Raw genomic sequence first — 24,347 nt, 5'->3', positions numbered from 1 at the left:
AAGTAATGCTAATTTACTTTTATGGGTCATAAAGTTAAATTAAGTTACGAAGCAGCGGGTTTTAACTTTATTTCAAAATATTCAAAATACTCTTTATCTATTATTTGAAAAATTAAAATTAAAGTTGTTTTTACAAGATGAAATTGGTAGTATTATTTGAAATTTAATTGTAAATCTGACACAATAAAGGAATATATGAGGGATTTCATTAGGTATTATAATAAAAATCTAAAGAAAATATATTGCAATAAGAAATTATATAAATATAAGAATATTTAATAAAAAATTAAATTAAATTTTTACAAGTCTTTTTTAAAGTAATATTTCTTTAAGACAGATTATTTATATAATATAGAAAATAATTATGGTAAAACATAATCAGATTTATACATAAATATATATTTAGATACGTTAATAAAGTACATATAGGGTTTTATGCGTTAACGTTTACATATTCATGATGCTCAATGTTAAAAAGACGATGAAAGGTAATTCCGTGTACAACCTTGATCAAGCCGGAACAAGCACGTACTGGAAAATCAATTTCAGTATAATTACGAACAGGAGTGCTTCTCGTTTGTTTTGAAACGGTACTCGCCCGGTTACGAGCTATCCTCTGTTCTATTGTAAAAGAACATACGATGATAATTTAAATAGTCGGAAGAAAAATGCTAGACCTGCAAAACCATGGTAAAGGTGGAATGCAATTTTAACGTTGTTTTATACACAAAACAAATTCTGATTGTGCATTGTATGGCAATGCGCGATCTTTTAGTAGCAGTAAATCATGCGAGTGTCGTATTCTTGGTAGATATAGATACGAAAACACAATGTTGCGTGGGCCGTAGCATTCTTCGATGCGCATAGCGGAGAAAAATAATGGGAACTTTTAAAAGCAGGCATTTGCGATGACCTACTTTATTATACGAGTGTTATATGTAAACGCGCGATGCATTTTCCAATTACCTTCGGTATATTCGGAAACGAGCTTGCCTCTTACTTATGACCTACATTGATCAATAAATCTCTGGGAGGGTCTTCATCCGGGAAATCCATGGATGCAAAAACATAAGATAGAGTGCGATCGATGAGCACGGTGATCCAAAAAAGATGTAGATACTTGTGCTGTTAAGGCATATTTATGTTATATATTTTTTTAAATATAAAATAAGATATATGTGAGATATGTAGAATCATTTGAGCTTTTCATTGTTATTTCATTGTCGGTAAAAATAATATCTCAGACAAAGAAATGTTCAATAATTACATTACTCACGTTTGACATTGTATAATCATTAAGTATTTAATAAAAGGAATAATTTGATAAGAAAAAATTTATTGAAATGGGATAAAATATTATTAAATTTAGAAACAATAAAATAAACTGACTTTAGAAACAAATAATTTTTTGGTCAAATAAAGTAATATATGTATAATACAATTACATAATTCAGATATAATTTTCTAATGGAATAAGAGATATTATATGAACTATTATTTTCAAAAATGGTTTTATTTACAATTAGATTAAGGGCTGATATGAAGTTATATTTTTAGAAATGATGTTATCTTTGTAACCAGTTAATATCAGCGTAGAGCCAATCAATGTACGATTGTGTGATTTTCCGATATTTTGCGGATAAACTGGATAAACTGGAAAAGGGGTTAGTAGATAGCTGACGGGAACACAGAGTGGCTAAATTAACGCGACATTTTTATTGCAATGTCATCGGATATATTCGTACATTGGGTGTAATTAAAAATATTTTTCAACGTACGTTATTGCTGTTTGTTTATTTGCGAGTGCAGTAATGTTTGAAATTTTACGATGCATTTGTAAGCGAGTATTATTGCATATGTTGCTGTAAACGTCAATTTTCACCAAATTTTATTACAATTTAAAATAAGAAAATATGAAGGAATATGAAATCTATTATTGCGAATAAAGTATTGCTACAAATTTTAATATAAATGATCTGCAATTATGAAAAAGTATTTTTTAAGATACATATATTTTATCATATTTTATGTATACATATATACATATATATGTACGTATTGTATATATATATTTCATTATTTTATTGCATAATAAATTATTTTAATTATTACGCAGTTAATTTGAAAGTATAATTATTGCATAATTATTTTATAATAGGGAAATGGGCGATACGAGTTTATTCTCTTGACTTTTACCCTATATCTGTGAACATTTTTGAAGTTTTACTACATAATTGAATCATTTACTGCAATCGTTAGTATCATTAAAATATGGGCCATAATTATTAGTTTATAGAATTATCGATATATATTTTACATTATGGATCGTTTATTTCACATATTCTGAATGTAATCAGATGAAAGAGATTGATTTAATTACGAAAATGCCATTGTTTAACCATTCAATCCGCTAAATCTATCTGCAATCTATTTAGTTTCTTCGCATTTATTATCGAATTTTTCCGTTCACTTTATCTTATCTATTTTAGAGATTCTTCTTTAGTAACCTCTTTTGTTCTCCGTAAAGTGCATCTCCGAAGTTCGACGTGTAGTACACGTTGATCTTCTTTCTGATATACATATGTATATAGAAGGAGATTTTAAAGTCACTCTAGACTTATGAAATCTAATATAAAATAACGATGTAAAATTTATAACACTGTGAAAGATGGTAGAAAAAAGATAATATTAGTTTAAAGAAAGAGAATACTTTAAAATATAGCTGCGAAATTTTGCGAACTCAACATTCCGCCATTTTTATCATTCTTGGCTGTACTTTACGTGTCTTTTCTTATTACGGGTATATGCTGAGAATAATTGTGAAACTTGGTCAAACTCTGTAGTAGTATTCTGGTGTTTTTCAAGATATTTTATTCGTACCTTCGCCGCATTTCTCTTTCATTGTTATAATGCTAGTATTTAATTTAGGTAGAAACGTTGAACATCTGGAATTTTAGTAACATTAATAAAAGTATTTCAAATAGTATTTTAAAAAGCTGTTAAGTATTGGTATATAAATGAGCCGAATCTCTACCGCCGAATATTATTTTTATAACATGAGCGTAGAGAAACCTTTTACTTTATTTTTCCGATTTCATTTTTACTTAACGTGGTTCGGATTGTATGTCGTTTACCATCTGGCAGCTCCGATCTCTGGTTATCCTCTTTGTTAGTTCCGCTTCTGTATAAATTATCTATTTGATCTAAATGTACGTGTACTGCAGTAGGAACAGTTTCCTCGAATTGCTCGCTGAAGTTTTAACTTACTTTTTTCAATTTTTAATACTTTCTCTACAATAAATTTTCACTTATTGTTAGTAAAATTCTCATAAAAGACTTGTAATACTCTCTTGCAGCTTGAGAATCCTAATTAAATTTTTATAAAAGCAAAATCGACTGCAAGTTGAATAGTTTTTGCACAAAATTAAGCAAGTCTATTCTAAAAATAAGCATTAGATTTTTAAGATAGGAGGAAAGATTTCTAAATTGTCAAACGCTATCTTTAGAATGGTTGGCGAATCTTGCATTAGTGTGCTCTATTCGAGACCGGTCTTATTGGTCTATTCTATTCCGTAAAGAGACGTACTTTTGCAGACAGTTCCAACAGACCAATGCAACGCCAGCGCGAGCGTTGTTCCATTACCGCTCGTGCATTACTCTCTTTGTGTCGGGCGCCTTGTTCACACACTCTTATTTGTCGTTGTCTCACGTAAGGAGAAAGAATGTGACCGGCCGTCCAGCGTAGAAGAGATATTTTATGTTGCTAAATTTCTGGAATTTTGGGGAACGCGATTTAACATACGCGTTTAGCCTACTAGGAGAAGGACGTTCTCTGGTAGCGGGGTGCACGGTCTAATAAGTATTTCAGGAAATGCACTTGTCTGTGAGGAGCACGACGGCGAGAACGAGGAAAGGACGAATGCATTTTCGCACGAGACGTACTGCAGGTGGATGTATTCGCAAAATAATGCACGGCTTTTTTTATATTTTATATCACTGAACGTGAACTACTCGCGATACGAGTTTTCTTACATGGCTCGAAAACAGTTGTGGATAAATAACAGCGTAATGGCAGTCACAAAACGCCGAGGCTATATTTTATCTTGATATAGAATGCGAAATAACTAAGCGGAAGGACATGAAAGAGGTAGAAACGGAAATAGGGATATAACAGTGTACGAGGTAGAGAAGCAGAATTATAATTACTCTCGCATAGCATATGATACAGAATATACACAGTTTCATTTAATAGAATTATATGTGTAGTAGGTGTCACATTTTATTATAATAAAAACATTTACGAGAAATCGTTTACTTTTAATTACTTATAACTTGAGGGCTGATAAATTCTCGGCATATTTATTGAAAAAAAATCTATTGTCGACATTGATCAATTCAATCAAATCATCAATATTAATCAAAAGTTACTCGTCAGTATTATTCAGAATATATTATAGACTCGAGAATGTTATCTGATATTTCTCAAGGGTGAAGCTATTTCGTGTTTCTATTGTATAATTGTTTTGTACGACGATATTAATAGCATATAGTTGTATTTAAAGAATACATAATTTTCTAAAGAATCAAATCGTCTATATTTAACACACAGCAGTTACGCTCTTCGTCAACCACAAAATTTCTAAACATCACTTGTTGAACAAAGCCATTGCTTCTCAAATCGATGAAGTGTCATGATATTTATTTCATATACTTATATAAGGTTAATATGAGTTTTTTATTTCTCAAGAAAATGAATATCTCCATTATTTTTTAGCTTTCTTTTTGTATTTGTAGTCTAATGAAAAATTTGTAATGTGATTAACAGTTAATTTCTAAGTATTCTTGAAAAAAAAAAAGATTGATTTTATGGATAAACATGTTACCTGTTGAATAACTTGTTTTTATACAAATCAATATACATTTTAATTTCGCTATGTGTAAATTAAATTGTAGCATATGCTGCAGTGTAGAGTAAATTGTGAACGCATTGTTTCTCTTTATCTAAAAGGACAATCTATCTATAAATGTCTCTATAAACGGATTAATAGGATTGCAAAACATTATCATGATTAAATGGACTCGAAATTGAACGGTTCTATTCAACGTTATCTGTTGAAACAATATAAAAGCAATTTTAGTCCTATAAACGCTCCAATAAAGCACGATCAATAACGCCGCAATTTCAATGTTTCTAATTTTGAACTTTGATTTATTAATTATCTATTTGCTACGACAATAGACCAAATTATTTACGTTTCACGCTGATACGTGAGGCAATATAATTGAACGAGTTCAAGGTAAATTCGAGTGTGTATTCAACGGGAAGCATTTGCGTGCTCGTTGCTAATTGCAAGGGCAAGATAAAATATTTTAAGATACGTTTGATATATAAAAAGCGTGAAGTTCGAACATTTCCTCGACAAAATGTTGTCCCGATTTTATATATTCTTGGAGGAACGATTGCGTCATTGTCCACTACTGATCCATTTCCATTAGTGAGCTCGCGCTCTCGGCATCTTTCGTCTCACTTTTATTTCGTCGCGTCCTAATGGATGCACTCCTTCCTTTTAGATTCGTTATCAAACTTGCGTTAACTTTTATTCTTCAAAGCATTGCGAGATATTCCACCTCGCCGGACATTCATCAAGGAAAAGTTTTTCTTAGATATAGTCAAGAATGAGAGAGAAGGGGAGAGAGAGAGAGAGAGAGAGAGAGAGAGAGAGAGAGAGAGAGAGAGAGAGAGAGAGAGAGAAGTTGCTTGGCGAAAAGTTGCGCCAAGAAACTTGCGACTTTACGAATATTAATGTAGCAAGGTCGCATATAATCTTCGAATAAACGAGAGTAATTTTCAGAGTTTCAATTTTTCATTTCATTTGATCGTCACTGAAATTTCATATTCCCTTTTGATAAATACCGATGGATTTAATTGGATGGATGGAATCGGCACATTTAACTTATTTATTAAGGGGATGCTGGAGCCGTCTGTTTTACCGGCATTTTTTGTCGGCACGTAGCGTCGTATTAATTTGACAGAATTAAAAATCCTTCTCCAGAATTGCAGTACATACATTAATGATTCGGGGAAACTCCGATTTTATATAGAAAACGAGAAAAAATTACGGAAGTATAGATTTCCTTATCCTACTCTTATCCCAATATGGCGTCTCGAGTTGCGGCGAGCTGTCAGCTCGTCACAAGATGTATTTCATATAAGAGATATACCATTGGTACGAACGCGAAAACAAGTTCCCCCGAATTGCACAACAAGAAAAACATCGATAAACCCCCCAAATCAAGATTTGGAAGCGTAATATAAAAGTATAATGTCGGTGTGCATCGTGCGTATGTGTGCGTGCAATGTAGCGTGCTATCCTTGTCTATATCTTTGTCTATACAAGGACAGATATAGTTCGCCGGTCTTCTTTACCGACGCCGATCGAGTTCGGCTACGGCTCCAGCATCCCCTTAACACCGGATAAAATTTTCACTCCGTTGACGCGAGCAACTAAATTTATCGGATCTCCAATTTCGAGCCGCGTTGCATTTCATACATTTCTCATTTTCATCGCACATCGAATTTTAACGAGTCGCATTGTATAAAGTCGATTCTATTCTACCAGGGTTATATTACTTCTCCTTGCCCGAGCTATATTAGTTTCAATTTCCGTCGATTGTGTTTCTACGCGCGTGTCGGAAAATTTGAAAATTCGTCCAATATCCAGGAGGAATATGTAACGAATTTTCGGTTACTCTCGCCGCTTCGGCGATCACATGCGCTTTAAATATATTTTTGATGATCGAACAAAACGCCATCACAATGCACGGGATTTCCGATACATTCCGCGTATTTATTATTAAATTTCATTCAAATGCATTTTCTCAACCTGTTTATAGATCGTCATATATGTATATGTATGTGTCCTAACATATGTACATCTCAAATTTTCACAATATGGCGCAAACGTATCAGAATATATGGTGTGATATATTATGAAGTTATTTTATTTAATTGTAAGATATATTGCTAAATATATTTATTTTTTCAATATTTATTTTTCTATTATCTTTCATTACAATTTTATAATTCGCAAGCTATAGTATCACTCTTAATTTAACCAAATTCTCTTCAGATGATATTTCTTATTTTATGATATACAATTTTTAAATTAAATAAATAGTACAGCGAACGCAATAATATTACGTGGAGCTATCTCTGGTTAATTACGATTTCCTTTTCTTTTTATATTACGTTTATTTGAATAGAGCTTCGCTATTTCTCTTTATTAAAATATAAATAACATAAAAGAAAAGAGAAAGAGAGAGAAAATCTCTTGTGCTTTCTATTTTTTCTTATTTTGCGTTTATTTTGAATATGTCACATACAGAAAGATATCTGTATATTTTCAATATTTTTTTTAAATATAGAACATAATAGAACTTGCTTATATGAAATTATAATACACTGGTGGACATGGAAAAAAGAACATTATAAAAGGCTGATATATTCACTACTATAACTGTATCTGTAAGGTACTCCCAATAAAGATTTCCATATGTACGATCTTGTCTTTTTTATCATGCACCGTGCTCGACCGTACGAATGAATTAACACAGCGTTATCGGGTATCGTAGGGATAAAGTGTTCTTGATGTTCTTTTTTCCATGTTCACCAGTATATAAAGATATAAAGAGACAGCAAATTGCAAAATCTGCACTTTTACGATAATGAAATTCCAACTGCACAACTAGGCCATAATTTGCCTATCGATTTGGTATGTTATTAAGAGTTCATCGATTTTCGGTCTGGTTTACTTCTCTAACTATATCGGCTTTATTTCTGGAAGTTTTCCGGAGACGACGTTAATATTTTAAGCACTTCGTAAACGTTTAACCACGCGATTGGCAATATGATGGCGACATGCAATCGATCAGCTACAACTCTATTGGTTTTTGGCAAAGTATATAGACGGTTTTCGAAGTACGTCGCACAATAAAGACTTTAGATTCTCTTTTCTCTGAAACGAGATATGGAAATTGGATCTTTGCTACTGGATATTCTGGGCATATTGATATCAAAGCCTGCTAAATTACACAAATACAATCGATTCTTATAAAAGACAAACTAATTTTGTTACATTCTTACGGTCTTTTTTCATTAAAAATAATGTTACATTATAGGAAAATCTTTGTCATTTAAACAAGCGACTTTTCAAAGTAAATACATTTATAGGAATATAAGATTAATATTTGAACTCTAAATCAAGCGATTGTATCGCGAAAAACGTATATAATAATATCGGTTAAAAACGGAGAGATCGTGATTGCATGTCGTTAAAATAACGAACTTTACAAACTTATTGCGTTGAAAATTTGATTATAAAAATCTCGTTTTATTTTTGTTATTATTTTTAAAATAAAATAACAATTGCGCGCTTTAATTAAGTGGAATTCTCAAACGTTTTGTCGTAGCTGTAGGACAGAATGTTATTATAAATGAGGTTTACCCTTTGCAAGAACTGCACCATGCATACGTATATACATACGGAAGTGTATTCATTATCGTCATAGTAGTTGGTGCAGTGCATGAATGTGCATGAGTGTCCCAAGAGTATCCCAGGAGTAATGCACGTATCACGCTGTCACATTGACGCAAAACGACGATCCTATTCGTCACGTTTGCGGTAATTGGAACAGGTAATTGGAAAAAGTTTCGGAGATTCATCATTAGCAAGCGATTGTCGGCGCGATTGAATGTGCGTCGCTGGAAATGAGATTACACACTCGACTATTTATTTTAATCGTACTACGTGTTTTACTCTCTCTCTCTCTTTCCCTATTTTGTGTACGCTCTTGAAAATTTATATTATAATCAAAATTCTGAAATGACTGCAGCCGGCAAATTGATTTATGCAACTATGCAGAAAATTTCAATTTTCTGCGGTAGTGGTTGCTACAGCGTTTCTATAATCGTTGATTATTTAATCATTTGTATTCGCTATGTAATGAATTATTATTAATTTTATTATATGTTTTCTTTTTATTTTATACGTTATACATGCGTATATGCGCGCGCACCCGCGCCCGCGCTCGCGTGTGTGTGATTTCTTTCTAGATTTTCTCAATAGAATTTTTATTTTTAACTGATGGTATGATAATAGAATCTGACCGTCTTCTTTGTTCGCATTTACCATTTTACATTTTATAATAGGCTATTAACTTACCTTCTTGTACTTCGGTGTATCAAACATTTGTAAATCCATTGAATGGTACTTACATCAATAATCCTGAGAGACGTTTCTTTAAATAAAAATCTTTTTTCTAAGAAAAAAAAAAAGAAATCAATAGAAACATTTTTAAGTATCGAACAATATAATTGCGAAAGCGTGTCCGCGAGTTTATCAAAATTAAATTTCAGATTGTAACGACAACGCGATGATCGATACGCCCATTTCGATTTGGCTTGGTTTTTAATCTAGTAACGTACTTGCAAAAAAAAAAAAAAGAAAATTCAATTCCACGGTGATCGATGAAAATTTGTTGGAAGATCTTCGTTATTACTTTACTGCGCGGGTGGCGAGCGGCGAGTCAGGTGCGAGGAAAAAAATGAACTGGGAAGTTTATAGCGTGATAAAAATTAGACGATGTTCTTAGCGTGAGCAACGAAGAAAATGAAATAACTAAGAATAACGAACCGCCGTCGCGTCGCTCATCGTGATCTACCGTAATCCACCGAGGATTATCGCTATGGACACCCCTGGCGCGGTTCAGCGCTTAAACTTTGCTCTTATTCGATACGATTTTTCTCTCTATTAACTTTTAAGCGGATTCTGTCGCGCAGCCTCTGCAATTTAATTTCTTATAAATTGCTTAACGTTGTCATTTTTAACAGGAACATGTGGAAGACATAATTACAAAATAAATAAAAATTTATAAGCGTATGTAAGACTGGTGCAGCTAATGGCGTATATTAATGTTTGTTATTTTTGTTAAATCAACGATTTTCTGTACATTTGTTAGGAAAATATTTTTAATTAGAAGTCTCTTGAATTATGACAAATTTTAGTGGAAATAACCAATATGCAGTTATGTAACTGTATGATCTATTTTCGAGCAGAGCTTCTGAACCGTGTTAATTATTATAACAAAAATTATTTGAGATAAAAATTAATAAAGGAAGATTTTGATTATCATCTTTGCAAAACACTTGAAATGTTTTCCCTGAGTCTCAAGCTTTCATTACATAGTTTGTTGAATATATTTAAAAGTTACTGGAATTACGCGAATTCTAGTGCTTTAAGTAGTTAAATATAATCTCTACATATTTTGGTTTTTTTTACTAAAAGCTGCAGACGTGCAAAAGAGTACTGGAACTATTATTAAACTCTTATTACGTATGCTGCGTTCTATTATCTGTAGTAATGTACACGTAACACGGGAATACGGAATGCTTTGATGTTATTAGCTAAAATTGGAAAAGGAGTGTGTTAATTTTACATTTTATTATATGTATAAAGTTTCCTCAAAGTTAATATCTCGTCTTTGTTTGCGCAACTCCCAAGATTGATCTTAGAATTTATCGATATTATGAAAATTTTAGTGTGCATGATTTTCATGGCAATATACTTTGGATCGGATAAGATCCAAGACGTGTCCCGTCTCTGCTTTCGCGATGTTGCGAAGCGCGTGACGCATAGCAACTGCATAGATGCGCCTCGTCTCTCTGGCGCGTTATTATATTTTATTCAGTCTCTCATGTCGCCAGTAACAAAGCGGAAAACGAGACGAACAAGATCATCAGTTACGCGCGCGTTTCGTCAAAGGATCGTCGAGAAAGTTGAAAGGCACTTTTGACTTGAAATGAAACACTAAGTATATAACGTAAGTTATTTAAAGTAAATTAATTTTATTGGTTGGATAAAAAGACTTCTCTTTGGGAATATAAATCACATAAAAATTGGCTGAGTCACATAAAGTACGAGCTGACAAAGTACGTATGACATAATATTTTGCGTGTGCTATATTTAATGTCTTGCAATACCTGCATTTTGCAAATCAAAGCTTATTTGGTTGATCTTAATTAAAAACCTTTGTTGATTAATGATTGAAGTTCAATTTTCTATTTCGTACAGATTTTACAATATTTTTAAAAAGTGGATAACATGTTTATTGCAACATACTCACAATGAGTATATGTCGGTCAATAACTACGTTATTTAGATATAGTGGCTATAAAGGAGAGTTATAGTTAGGAACTATTTCCTAGTAGAATTAGAACTATTGTATTAATTCCGTTTTGTTCTAAACGCGAGATATCCACATCATTCTGAAAGCTTTTATTTGTACTAACTTTACTGGTATTTTGCCTATAGTATGAAGTTTATGCAAGCGTGTACAATCGAAGAATAGTTGAAATACTCTTTGTCTCTCTGTCGAGATAGGAACGTATAATTATAATATGGCAGTGTTCGCCAGAACTACGGAAGAATTGAAATACAGTCTGATAAAAGCATTAGCGTATAGTAATAACGTGTTCTGCTATAGTCTTTTGTGATTTCTGTCTGCATAAAGCGCAATGATTGATATCCCGCGCAAGGAATATGACGTATCTTCAAAGGATCATAGAAAGTGCTGAAGGACATTTGTGGAATTCAAGTCTCTCGGTGGAGGGGACAAGAACGTTTTTCTCTTGTGCGGAATAGATTTAACCGGGAGTTCGATTTCATTTTCACATGAGAGATATATTTTAGTATTAAGTCTCGGAAGACTCGCCCGAGCCTGACTCTCCATCTTCGTAATGGCGTTTTTATGTCAGTATTGGCTAGCTAGGTGAAGGAGCTTTCGTATGGAGGAGAGTGCGAGCGACGTCGTTTCTGAACGATTGATATACTCGAAAGAGAACTTACCTGATCGCGTTATCTATTTGCATTTATTGTAGAGTGGTAAAACGTCGTAGTAATAATAACATTGTTATACGTACTTTTCTTAACAATAATTTAACTTTCTTTTTTTTATTTAAGATATCCTGCTGCACACGCGAAATTTATCTAGATTGCAAGAAAATCAATAACAGGCGTATAAATCAAATGTATACATATATAGGAATACGTGCAAATGAGATACGAAGGATTTCGGATATTGTGTCCCTATTATGTCTTATATTTACATAAATGACATGAAATTTCGCGATTATTGACAGTTTTTCCAATCTTATAACGCTTTTTATATTCGATTCTGTAGAATAATAACATCATTCTCATATATATTGGTTTTTATTAACACCGCACTGAAAAAAAAATCTGGTTGAATTAATTGGACGTCTGAAAAATGAACGAATCAGATTCTTTTAATTAATGCAATCAGAATTCTAATTATGTAATCAGAATTCTTATTAATTCAACCAGATTCTGGTAAGTAGGTTCAACCAGAATTTTATATGGTGGAAAATGAACGAACGAGATTTGTGTTTTCAGTGCGATATGTTGTTTGTCATTTGAGATCGACAGCACGCGAACGAACAAGGAAGTAACTATCTGCAGAGAAAGCTTTGCAAAAGACAGCCTTGACTTGGAAACTTAAGACTTCGTTCAACTGATAGTAAGACGAGAAACTCGAAATTGAGGGAACATTTCGGAACAATTCGGTGTCACGTTACTATGTCGTCCCTTCGACCTTAGTTGATGTACGATAAGCATGAAACATCGATCCGAATTCCACCCTTGCTCCTCGCATACTATTTTGCGCGCGAAATGTACATTGCAGCTTATAAATCATTTTGTACTGATTTATAATCAGGTGGACGAAGATCGATGGCGAGAGGAACGACGAGATTGTTGAAAATAAGTCCGTGAAGTAATGTAATGATCGATGATTGTAATTCGTAAATTATCATGGAAATATTGATTTATTGCTGTTCAGCTGTGATTTATTTGCTGGAAAAAAAGAAGGAATAACATTGTTTTCTTTTTATCGCCAAAAGTAAAATAAAAAATAATGAATAATAAGAGAAATAAGACCGTTGTGATATAATATATACAATTAAATTAGAATAAAATGCCATTTACGGTCTGAGCTTAGATTTTTAGTAGCCTAATATTAATATACACTGCAGAAATTAATATTAGGCTACTAAAAATCTAAGCTCAGACCGTAAATGACATTTTATTCTAATTTAATAAAAAATAATAATTTATCTTCGTTTTATTATTTAATCGTATTATCCATGTTACACAAAAAAAATATAATTAAAAAATTTTGAATCTTATGATATATACTTATAGGTATAAAAATACAATTCCAGATTATCTTCATTTTACCTTAATACATATAAATGATAATTTATAATAGAATTCTATCGATCCTACTGAGTTTATTTTAATTTCTTTCAAATCAAGCACTTGAAAAGCCCAATATTACCATTTCTAGATTTACGTTCATTGAATTGTAAAAGAACAGGATGGATGAAGCAGGGAAAAGCGACTTACGTTTTTTACGTTTTCAAGCATTTCGTCTTCTCGCTTCGCTTTATTTTCTCTCAATGCTCTTACAATTTGAAAAAAGAGATTTATGTAGGTAGACGTAAATAGCGTTCTTATAGTGTATCATGTATTACACCTCTCGTATGTGATACGCGATGGGTTTCAGGCACTTTTGAACGTAAGTATATACGTAATACTAAAACACCGTTCACACGCTTAGCCCATATTCAGCACCATCGAGTATATCGAGTTATCCAGATTTATCATGCACTATTGTATTTCGTTTCGTTGTGTCTGTCTGTCTTTTAATCTTATCTTTTAAAGAGAGAAAGAGCAACTGTCAAGATTAACTCGTTCGTCATATAATCACGTTCACAGCACGCTATTCTTACAAGTTCTTTAAAATCAGTTTCAATTCTCGTCAACAAGATGAACTTCGTTAATCTCGGTATTTTGGAAGCAGAAGTTAATCAGTTAACGCAAGTTTCGCCGAGAATCCTATAAGCATAACGTTTATCACAGATATCGTATAATTCTTAAACGATTACGAGGTTTATTGGTGACATGATTAATTGCCGTTAAGGATCACTTAAGTATCCACCGATGGTGTTCACCGAGATGGTGTATAACCGAGACATTCGCTGCATTGTCAGACGTCTATCTTACAGTTTACTGCAGCAATCCGCTTCTGTCGTAACTGACTGACCTAAAGGCATCCTCGACAAGGTCCGTCAAGCACCTGACCGCTTGCAGAAGGGCCGCGAGAAGCAATGACAAGGAGAGTGAGATCAGTTTGCTGGGTACCAGGGCGTTTTCCGAGGTACTTTGATTTTTCCCCGACGTTTTCTTCCGCCTTCGCTTGTCGCAACCGGTACTTTTACCGGCGCCGTTATCCCTGTCCTGCGCCTTAGCCGCGCTCGTCGCGATCGCGCGTTTCGATTTCGTGGGCGATTTATCTCTCGATCGTGACATCGCGTCCGAGACCTCCTTGGCTAATTTCTGCGTCATCCTCTTCTGCCTGTGCAGAATAAATCGTCGCTGCGACGCGAAACTCTCGAGTTTTTTCCGAAAGTCCGCCGCCGTTGCTTCGACGGCCTGTAGAAGTTTCTCCTCGTGAGATCCTCTTCTGTCGTGTCGTTTTTTCGGGATGTCAGCTTGCAGGGTGCCCTCCGACAACGCTTTCGCGTTGGCCGCTAAGCGACGAGATCCCGTGGCCATAAGGAAGACGTCCTGCAACGAGAGCTTGTCGTTCTCTTGCCTATCACCGAGTTCCGAATTCTGGAAGATCGAGTTCTCGTCCAACGAGCTCGCCCTGCTGTGCCACTTGTCGCGGAAGAGGGACTTCTTCTCGGCGCACGCGCTGTTCAAATTGTAATCGATCGTAATCGCGGGCTCTTCCGGTTCCGACGAGCACAGCCTAATATTTTCTTTAACCTCGTCCAGAGCGATTTTCCTTGGTAAAGTTTTGCCAAGACTATTGAGCACAAAGTTTTTCTTCGAATACATCTGAGAATTCGAGTCTTTTTCCTCTTCGCGTAGGACGTTTGATTCGTCGGTCCAATCGGCATAGTGATCATCCACCGACCTCGAAGAATTACGTTCGTCAGCGTTGACCGCGTCCGAGCATTCCTCGTTAGAGCCGTTTACGAAAGGTGCACCTGCATCTCCATCTTCATCGTCGTTATCCTTGATCGTTATATTTTGGCCTACCCATACTTCCTCTTCCTCTACTTCTTCCTCTACTTCTTCCTCTACTTCTTCCTCTTCCTCGTTCTCCTCCGCCTCCTCTTCGTTCGAATCGAGAGACATGGATTTATTCCTGGGGATGACCGGAACAATACCATCGGCATAGAGGAGATCCTGTACCTCGTAAAGGCTTCGTTCGATACTCGGACTCTTGTAGAGCAGATTACGCAGCTCCGGAATATCGAGGTCTTGAACGTGAAGGAGATTCTGTTCGATATTCAAAAGACTTTCTTCGATTTGTACTAAACATTGCTCGATATCGCAGGCCGCCTCCGAGTCTGGCTCGTTTTTCTTTTCCGATTGATTCGTGTTCGCCTCATATTTCTCATCGTCTTGCCTTTTTGCGGTATTATCCGTAGGTTCTTCCGACGTAACGTGAGACTGTCCGCGGTGATTTTCCGACCACAATTCCGGGGACCAGGGAGGCACCATAGCTTGATGTTGCGTCTGACTGTCGTAGAACACGCGATAATTGCTGTGACTGTTCGCTATCTCGTAATTCATGTCCGCTGGCCTAGTATCCCAGGTCAGATTGTCGTTTTTCGAGCCCTCCCTGTAACCTCTGTCCCGTATATCCGCCGCAGAATTGCCGTGCTCGCCGTGGCTGTTCGCTACCGCGTACGACGTCGCGTCAAAGCTGCGAGCCATTTCGAAATTAATTTTGGCGCTCCGGTGTGCCGAGTACAGTTCCGTATATTTGCTGTGACTGCTCGAGTCCTGATAGGCATTCCCGTGACTATTCGCGAGTGGATACGTCGCGCCGAAATCGAAATCAGTCCGGTATGGTTTCCAACTACTTTTCTTCGATCGACTGGATGTCGACCACTCGTGTCTGCCATGACTGCCAGTATCTTCGTCTTGGTTACCGTCGTCGTCGTCGTCGTCATTGTCATCGTATTCGGTGACGTCCTCGGGATACGGCAGTTCCTTACCGTCAATCTCGGGGACTGAAGGACCGAGGTTCCTGTCGTCGATTAAGATATAACCGTCCAGCACATTTTCATCGAGATCGATCCACCGCTTGGAATTGTCCTCGACGGGTCTTCGGTGTCGCTTCTCGGCGCAATGGTTTACGGGACGTCGTCGTCGTTCGCGTATCGTGGGATCATGCACGTGTATTTCCACCGGGCAGAGAACGTCGGGACGCCTCTCGGCATTGTCGTGCAACGCTGGCGGCGTCGTGGCAACCAACGGCGCTGCTTCGTCCAACAAGTTGTCTCTAGATTCGCGGTACCGATAGCCGGGACAGGGTGTGTTGACCGGCGAATGCGAGAGAAGATTGACGTAGCCGCCGGCGCCTCTGCCTATGAGCGATCAGGTACTGGTTGATGGATTCGCCTGATCGTGAACCACAACGGCGTCTTGGCTCTCGTTCAATATTTCGTTATTCGATCTCAAGCGGTGCATGTTACATATCACCTGTTGACAAAAACAAAATACGCATAAAATAAACACGCATAAAATAAAAATATGTTTATAATCATAGAAGGTGACGAACGCACATATTCTATTTTTCAGAAAATGAAGAAGAAGAGATTTAAAATCTTTAATAAGTTTTCTAAAATTTTCTATACCGCTGCAATATATTATAATAATTAATGAGCGTAATATATAGGCAAGCATAATATCAAATATTACGTTCTTCGATAAAATGTTACAATATATTTGTATATCATTCCGAAAGAATTAAGTCTTTATTATAGAACACAAAGAACTATCTGTTATAAAATGCATTATCCACAAGAATTACCTTTGGAGGACTTATTCTGACGTCTCTAAACTCGTCCGTGAATGTCAAGATATAAGCGCAAAACGCTACCGCGCAAAGCCATTCGGTTATCGTGCTAGCCACATGCAACTCCCAACCGCCATCCTCCTTGTACCATTTCCGGGGATTCGTTCCTATAGAGTATATTTTAAATATTAATGCTCTGTAATATGAGATGAAAACAATAATTAAAAATCAACGAACCAACCCTTATAGGCCAAGCGGGCCAATATGCCTGTGATGAGGATCACGAAGAAGCATACAGTACAGAAAGTTGATAACGCCGTGCGAAGATGCGCGAGTCGTAACGAGCATCCTGAGGGATGCAAGTAAAAGGAACATACGGCCTGCAATAAAAAGAAATTTGATTCATTTTTTTTTATAGATACGTATTAGTCACAATCAGTTATCATAGTAATTCGTTGTTATAGCAATGATTTTATTCTTATATCTGCACGTAAGTTTATATAAAGTACTTGTTATGTTCTCTAAATATTTTTTATTTACGAACAGCTAAATTAAATTTTTATTTATTTCTTTATCTTATATTAAATTTTTATACCAATAAACATTTAATAAATTTATGCATCGTTACTACTTTATTGAACATATGACTTTTTCGTATGTACCTGGGTCCAAAAATACGCGGTACCACCTCCGAAGCAGAGTATCGCACCGATGAGATGAACAACTATTACTGACGTTTCTTGAAAGTTTGCGACGATTGATAGGCCGGCGGTTGATATGAGGCCGAAAATTAAAGCCCAATGATTCCATTTCGGCAAAGAAGTTGGCGAACCGAAAGCTCTGATGCACTCCTTAACTTGGAAATATCTTATATAGATCATAAAACCCACTGCAATATAAAGTGATGCAGTTGCAATTAGCTTTAATGACGCATAACATTTATATATTATAATGTCTATTAATGATCACATCTTTATTGCAATTTTTGCAATTTCTATAATTTTTGTTTAACGTACTATTGCTTTTTACACTTTAAATGATAAAAGTAGTAGAATAAGTAAAAAGCTTTAAATGAGTAATAAAAGCATATTCAAGTATTCTCATTTTTGATACAAAAATATTATTGTTGTAGACAATAATACAATTGTAATCGGTGCAAATATTCAAACTGCAGTTTTCTCAATATTAGAAGAAAGATAATTAATATGATATAAAATATATGTGAGATATTTATAGAAGATATATTACTGCTTATAGAAAACGTCGATCGGATTATATATTCTACTTACTGAGAATAGCGATTAGGTTGACAACTTGAGAGAAAATGCAACTTTCTGGCGCGTAAGTCGCTGCATCAGAAATGTAAGGAAAACCAGCTTCCACATGTCCTAGTAAGACTGCGATTACGTATCTGCGGATTACAAAATAAGTTTTTTTGAATCTGCGCGCTCTAATTAAAGTGACAGAAGATGATTTTAAGTGCGCGCACATATCCCGCCCCCCCTCCACATACACAAGATACTAATAACTACAATAATATACATATTAATAAATTAATATATTATAAACATTTAATTCCTTAATAATTTACAAATTGTTCGGACTCACGTTAAAATAAAAACCGTAGGCAAGGAGATAAAGACGGCGATTGGTAGATAATGTAGATTTGCAACAAATTCCTGCTTCTCCATGATTTCGATGTGTAATCGTTGTTATTGTTAGAGCCGGTGATAATGATGATGACGTCAATCGCCGACGTCTGCGATCGACGCTGTTATCGGGGGGAATCTTGCGTCGATGCAGCCGCCGACGAGTCACGATCATTCATACTCTTCGATGGCTATTCATAGCCCTTCTAATTCTCTCTTCGTTAAGTATCAATCTTCGCAATTGACGAACCAAGGGCAATATCGCAATTCAAATGCCATCAACGTTCTCTGAATAGTTCTGTAAGAGAGATAATTGTTGTTACCTTCACACATGCGTGAACAATATTTTATATAATATTGCAATTAATTTTATCAATGTGTGTGATATAGGTCGCGCGCTTTTGTGTCATCACAATTATTTTCATCAACCACTGTAAATGAAGTCCTTTTACAATTTTTAATACATATTTTATGAAGAACACGTAACATTGCATTTTCTATATCATTATTATTGAAATATTATAATAACAAATTATAATAGTAATTATATATTTTTGCGTGTGTGTAAATAATTTTGCGCAACATTTTGATAATAACAGCTTTTGATAATTGACGGATTTAATATACAAAACAATATTTTTTGTTAAAAATATAATTGATTTTTTTCAAAATATGTGCTTTGGCAAGAAAGTAATTAATTCTTGAACACACGCCTCTTGAATGCATGTCTATGTATATACATCTTAATGTATATATGCAAAGTAAATTCATCATTGATATTCTTCATTGTGTTCTTTATCATTATTAATGAATAATGATCAAGTATAGAGAGAAAGAAAAAGAGTAAAATGATTGTTAGGTGAAACTATTCTGCAACTTGTGAACAAACATCAGATAAAGAAAATAATTAGATACGTATTGTTATTATTGCATTTGATATGATTAAAAAAGGAATTTTGATAAATAAATTTATGGAGATATAAATATAAATATAAAAATCTTTGTTTTCTCTTATCATAAAAATCTTCTTTTTTATTTTTAATTTTAAACAAATTTTAATTAAAAACTTTATTTTCCTCTCAATTAATTGGAAAAATTTTATTGTAAAAAACTTAATTTAATATAAAAATTGTAAAAATTGTAGGAAGAGATGATCAAGAAAAGATATCAGTAGAAAAAAATGACTTAAATTTTTTGACAAATAATATCATCGTATCCATCGAATGTATGCAATCTATAAAACTCTATTTATTGCCAGAATCCTTTATATTATTTATGATAATTATATTACTTTATTCTTACACCTAAGAGTCCTCTTTATCACTTTTCGAGGCATGTAATCATAATAGCCGAGAGTGATATATTTTAATTGATATCGCTTTGTGAAAATAAAGCTCGCAAACGTCTTACATTAGAATTATATTTCAACGTTGAAATTCTATCCCAAGCCATGGAATATTATTACGTATTATATGTCGGGAGGGGGGGGAGGGATATCATATGTCATTAAAAGAAATTATTTGCATTGTATGATTCCGTATCTTTTTCTATTTTCGAGATTAAAACCTATTTTATTGAAAACTTTTAATACTAGTATTAGTAGCATGAGTAATTATTATTAAAAATAAACGCGCGTATGTTAATAAAGGTAAACTGTAATTAGTATAAAAAAGTAATAAATTTAAGTAAACAAAACTCAAAAGCTCTATCCAAGCATCAACATATTAGTCTCGAGGGAAAAGATAAGAATTTGACACATAGACAATGTGAATAACAATTTAGCATAGGTGGCAATAAATAGAATTTATATATTAATTCTTATAACTATGAACACACATTTTAATAAATTTGGTAACATTGATAATTTATTTGATATAGGCGCATCAAAGATTTGTATCGAGTTTGTCTGATTGTGAGATATATCGAGGAAGTTACATTTGCATTTATGTAAATAATACCACACTAATAAAACCATTCGCGACACGTTACGCTTAATGAACGCGCAGACTGTCACACGGGCGTTATCTGCATGAAAAAGTAAAACATGCAATTTAGCAAAGGCCATGAGGCGGAAGCGGATATGATAAGCTAGAAATTCCCCGTTGAATAATCATTTCTCTTTTTTTCTCGTTTATTATAAAATAAAAATAAATAAGAACGGAAGGAAATGTATGGTATTTTGGTACGACGATGTTCATAGTACAGCGTGTACTAAAAATAATACCCTTTTGTTTATTTTTACGTTGCACAAGATTGCAGAATGTTCGTCACAAGAAATTGCCAATCAATTCTCTATTATTATTCGTCATTTGTAGAATTAAGTCATACCAAAACCGCAACGAGACACACTTGACAACGCGCATCGGGTGGCGTTACACAAAAAACTTTCACCCCGAAAGCGGTGGTCCCTTCTCGGTTTCGTTCATGGGGTTGCTCGGATTATCAGTCGGAGCTCTTCGTGGTCTTCATTTTTCGGAGCACACGCCGGAAATCGTAGTGGACGATGTCGCGTACGATCGGAAATTTAGGCGCGAGGTATAGAATGGTTAGCTGATCTTGCTCAAATTCTGTCGGACGGCAAAACTCCGCGGGGTCACAACGAAACTCGTTGGGAAATGCAAAGGTTATAGCCCGTGAAGGTGCGCGATCGATGTTGCGTCAGTGAAAACGACGTTCTGCGCCGCGCCGGCCCGCCGTCCTTGCTACCGTCGCGTCGGCGTCGTTACTGTCCGATCAACACGTTCGCCAAAGACTATGTATCCTATATTACTCTGTGAGCACGGTCTTAGTTGCTTCCCGTCGCTATGACGTGTCTTGAGATTAATAGCGACGACTGTACGAAAGACAAAATTGGAAAGCTGCCAAACGATTGTTAAGCTCGGTTTCAAGCTAGGTAACACGAATAATTGGATATTTAGGTGCGAAATAAAAATTTAATGAAATCTGCCATTCAAATCTCATTTAATAAAGAAATCATATTAAGCGTAGGGTTTAGATAGCGATCCGACCTTTAAAAATAGTTAAATTAAACTGGATACATATTTCTTTGATTTATCATATTATATAAGATATTACATTTATATATTGATAATTATTTTTGCAAGATACATAGATTTTGAATTTGACAATTGTTTAGGATTGCTTCGTAAGGAATCTTCAGAAATTTCAACAATACAAGTTATTACGCGTATCATTTTACTTATTTCAGAATAATATATTTTGCTTTGATGACAAAATTAAATATATTCTTTATGGATCTAAGATTAGACTTGAATTAAAATATTATGTATATAATATTATGTATAAATAGTTTTAAGATGAAAATTATAGAAATTTTTAAATTAAATAATTTTAATATTATTATTATTTGAGAAACAAAGAAAACTAAAAATTTTGGAGAGCTTATTCTTTTTCTCTTGAGACAGTCAAAATAAAAAAGTATGATATATATACTGTCAAATTGTCTTTCTCTTTTTTAGATTTTTCTTTTTTAAATTAATAAAAAGAACAAGTCATCTTGCTTTATTTTCAGTAACTTTAAATTTAAAATTAAATTTTTTAACATAAATTACATCAGATTATTTGTAAAATACAAATTTTTATATTTGAAAAATCTGAGAAACTTAAGAAAAATAAAAAATAAATTAATATAAAATATTAATGTAAAACATATAAGAATGAGAAATAATTGAAACAAATGATATTATTGTATGTAGTCAATACTTGCTATCGGTAATTTACTCTCACTCGATAAATATGATTCCTTTTTTACGAGAGGGAATGTATCATATATGATACAAAAATGCGGAGTACGCATTTTACTACTTATCATTAGCTACTTATTGATTTTTCAAGTACTAAAGAAGTTTAGTGAATCATATTAAATGGAATACTAAAACATGTAAATACAGTTTCAAAGTAAACAAGATTTCAAAATAAATATACATATGTTAAGACGATCTAGTTTTATCGGCCGCATGATATATATCATATCCGATGCTATTATAGATTAGATAACGCAATGATATCTGATAACCATTGCGGTAATGGAGTTCTGAAAACATATTTAATTAAAAAAATAATTATTCAAGAATAGATATATGTATATCTTCAAAAGCAGAATAATAAAAGCATCTATATAAGTATAGATGTCCCATAATCAATGCTTATAATGCTTTAATAGGGTATTTTAAAGATTCTATAATTCACTTTCTTTTTTCACGGTTTTTTACACGATTTTTCTAAATAACGCGGTTTTTTGAAAAAATTTTGTAATCTCTCGTGTATATATATGTGTACTTAAATTTTAATTTCTTACAATAAATTAATAAAAATTTTTCAATTAGACACACGCCCTTATATTATTATGTTAAAAGAGCGAGTGATACCCTAGGCAAATTATATTTTTCAATCATATTTCAACAGCTCGATTGTCATTGTCAATCACGATTCGATTATCATTTATACGTCGTTGGCCTTTATTCTGTTCAAACTCAATCACGGTTTTCGAAATAATGCTTTTTTTTGCAAACGATATTTCTTTTTACGCGGAACATATCTACCGCGTAAAAAGAGAATTGGGTACAACTAAACAATTCCGATTGAAATCCATTCCGAGAAGTTCTATAATTCACGTTCGGAATAAAGAAACAAGCGAGCAAAGAGCCGACCGCGCGAAAACTCGCGTTACTATTCTTTATTTGAATTAAGTATACTTTCTTTAAATCGTTTCTTCCTCAGATCGAGATATTATTGAGAGAGGGATTGTCGTCTCGGGCAATGTACTAATATGGATCTACGAAACAACGCGGAATCGTATGCGATAATAGTCCATTCGAAATACAAGAAACTGCAGAATATATATTCGGCGTACGTTAATTCTGTACCGCTAGGTGTGTCAAACGTTATCGTCAGGTAAATAATTAAATATTGCCGGCGCGGCGGCGAGACCGTTGGCGCGCGGGTGCTCGACTTTGTTTTTTGTTTTCGCGTACGCCGCGCGGCACGGTGTTTACACTGTTTACAAAAACGGTCGACGCGACGCGCCGCGCGCCCGGATTCCTAACCTGACTGAGAATCGTCAACTTTAACGCTAAATATCTCGCTTCGCAGGGCAGACCGCCGCATTTTTCTGCCAGATTCTTTCGTTTCGTGTCAAAACTCGTCGAATGAGCATAATTTTATTGATATTCGAGGTGCAGCGAGTATTATTATAAATAATTACCCCACAATGTCATGCGTGTCCATCTCGCCGAAGCACGCGGAAAGTAGCCTCCAAATTATGGAGAGTTATCTGCACAAGCAACAGCTGACAGACGTCACGCTGATCGCGGGTGAGTGTATGTACCCGTCCTTCCGTACCGGGCTCCGGGGTGCTTTTGTTTTGATAACCACGCATCTATGTGTCAACTGTCAATTGGACTTGTAATGATTCAGATGATAATGGTTAATCAAATGTTTTAATTAATAAAAACGAAGAGAGCTATTATTTTATCCCAATATGTTTACATAGAATATGCATTTTCATATATAATTTTATGTATATTTTGCTTTCTCATAGAGGAAGCTTTAGTTTTCATAAATTTCGTATATAACCCTTGATCGCATATAAAGCTAAGTCTAATTAACCGAATTTAAAAGAATTATATATGAAATAGGGGTAGAAAAAAAAGAGACTGAAGTAAAAATTGTTTTTTGAGTTTTCGATGCCAATGTGTATGGCATGCCGTTTTACTTTTTAAT

General features: G+C 34.4%; 3 protein-coding genes across 3 annotated transcripts in view; 2 read left to right on the top strand and 1 right to left on the bottom strand.

The window, feature by feature from the left end:
- Positions 1–12,853, top strand: part of LOC112454267 — a 36,667-nt gene extending 23,814 nt beyond the window's left edge. Inside the window, exon 4 of the mRNA XM_025015559.1 lies at positions 12,793–12,853. Coding sequence (XP_024871327.1) covers positions 12,793–12,853 — 61 coding nt within the window. The remainder of the gene's footprint in view (positions 1–12,792) is intronic.
- Positions 12,854–13,491: 638 nt separating this feature from the next.
- On the bottom strand, positions 13,492–21,332 carry LOC112454237. Its single transcript, XM_025015509.1, has 8 exons — positions 20,934–21,332; positions 18,565–18,903; positions 18,246–18,367; positions 17,619–17,845; positions 17,198–17,336; positions 16,972–17,123; positions 16,634–16,640; positions 13,492–16,525 (listed from the first exon to the last, which is right to left on the bottom strand). Exons 2-8 carry the CDS (start codon positions 18,645–18,647, stop codon positions 14,145–14,147), a joined length of 3,111 nt encoding a protein of 1,036 aa, XP_024871277.1. The 5' UTR covers positions 18,648–18,903; positions 20,934–21,332; the 3' UTR covers positions 13,492–14,144.
- Positions 21,333–23,773: 2,441 nt separating this feature from the next.
- The window catches only part of LOC112454234 (kelch-like protein 5), a 5,393-nt gene continuing 4,819 nt past the window's right edge, over positions 23,774–24,347 (top strand). The window contains exon 1 of the mRNA XM_025015503.1: positions 23,774–23,938. Within this exon, the coding sequence (XP_024871271.1) occupies positions 23,836–23,938 (103 nt within the window). The 5' untranslated portion in view covers positions 23,774–23,835. The remainder of the gene's footprint in view (positions 23,939–24,347) is intronic.

This window comes from Temnothorax curvispinosus, unplaced genomic scaffold, assembly GCF_003070985.1.
Source record: "Temnothorax curvispinosus isolate PA1 unplaced genomic scaffold, ASM307098v1 QBEX01004937.1, whole genome shotgun sequence".
NCBI lineage: Eukaryota > Metazoa > Arthropoda > Insecta > Hymenoptera > Formicidae > Temnothorax > Temnothorax curvispinosus.
Note: the sequence above shows the minus strand (reverse complement) of the source record. Positions and strands in the feature narration are given on the sequence as shown.

Excerpts from the sequence above, each read along its gene's own strand:
- LOC112454237 (XM_025015509.1), bottom strand. The coding sequence starts at position 18,647 with ATGGAGAAGCAGGAATTTGTTGCAAATCTACATTATCTACCAATCGCC. Across the intron at positions 18,368-18,564 it reads CCTACGGTTTTTATTTTAAC|ATACGTAATCGCAGTCTTAC; the intron begins GTGAGTCCGAAC and ends TGTAATCCGCAG. Across the intron at positions 17,124-17,197 it reads GGCCCGCTTGGCCTATAAGG|GAACGAATCCCCGGAAATGG; the intron begins GTTGGTTCGTTG and ends TATACTCTATAG.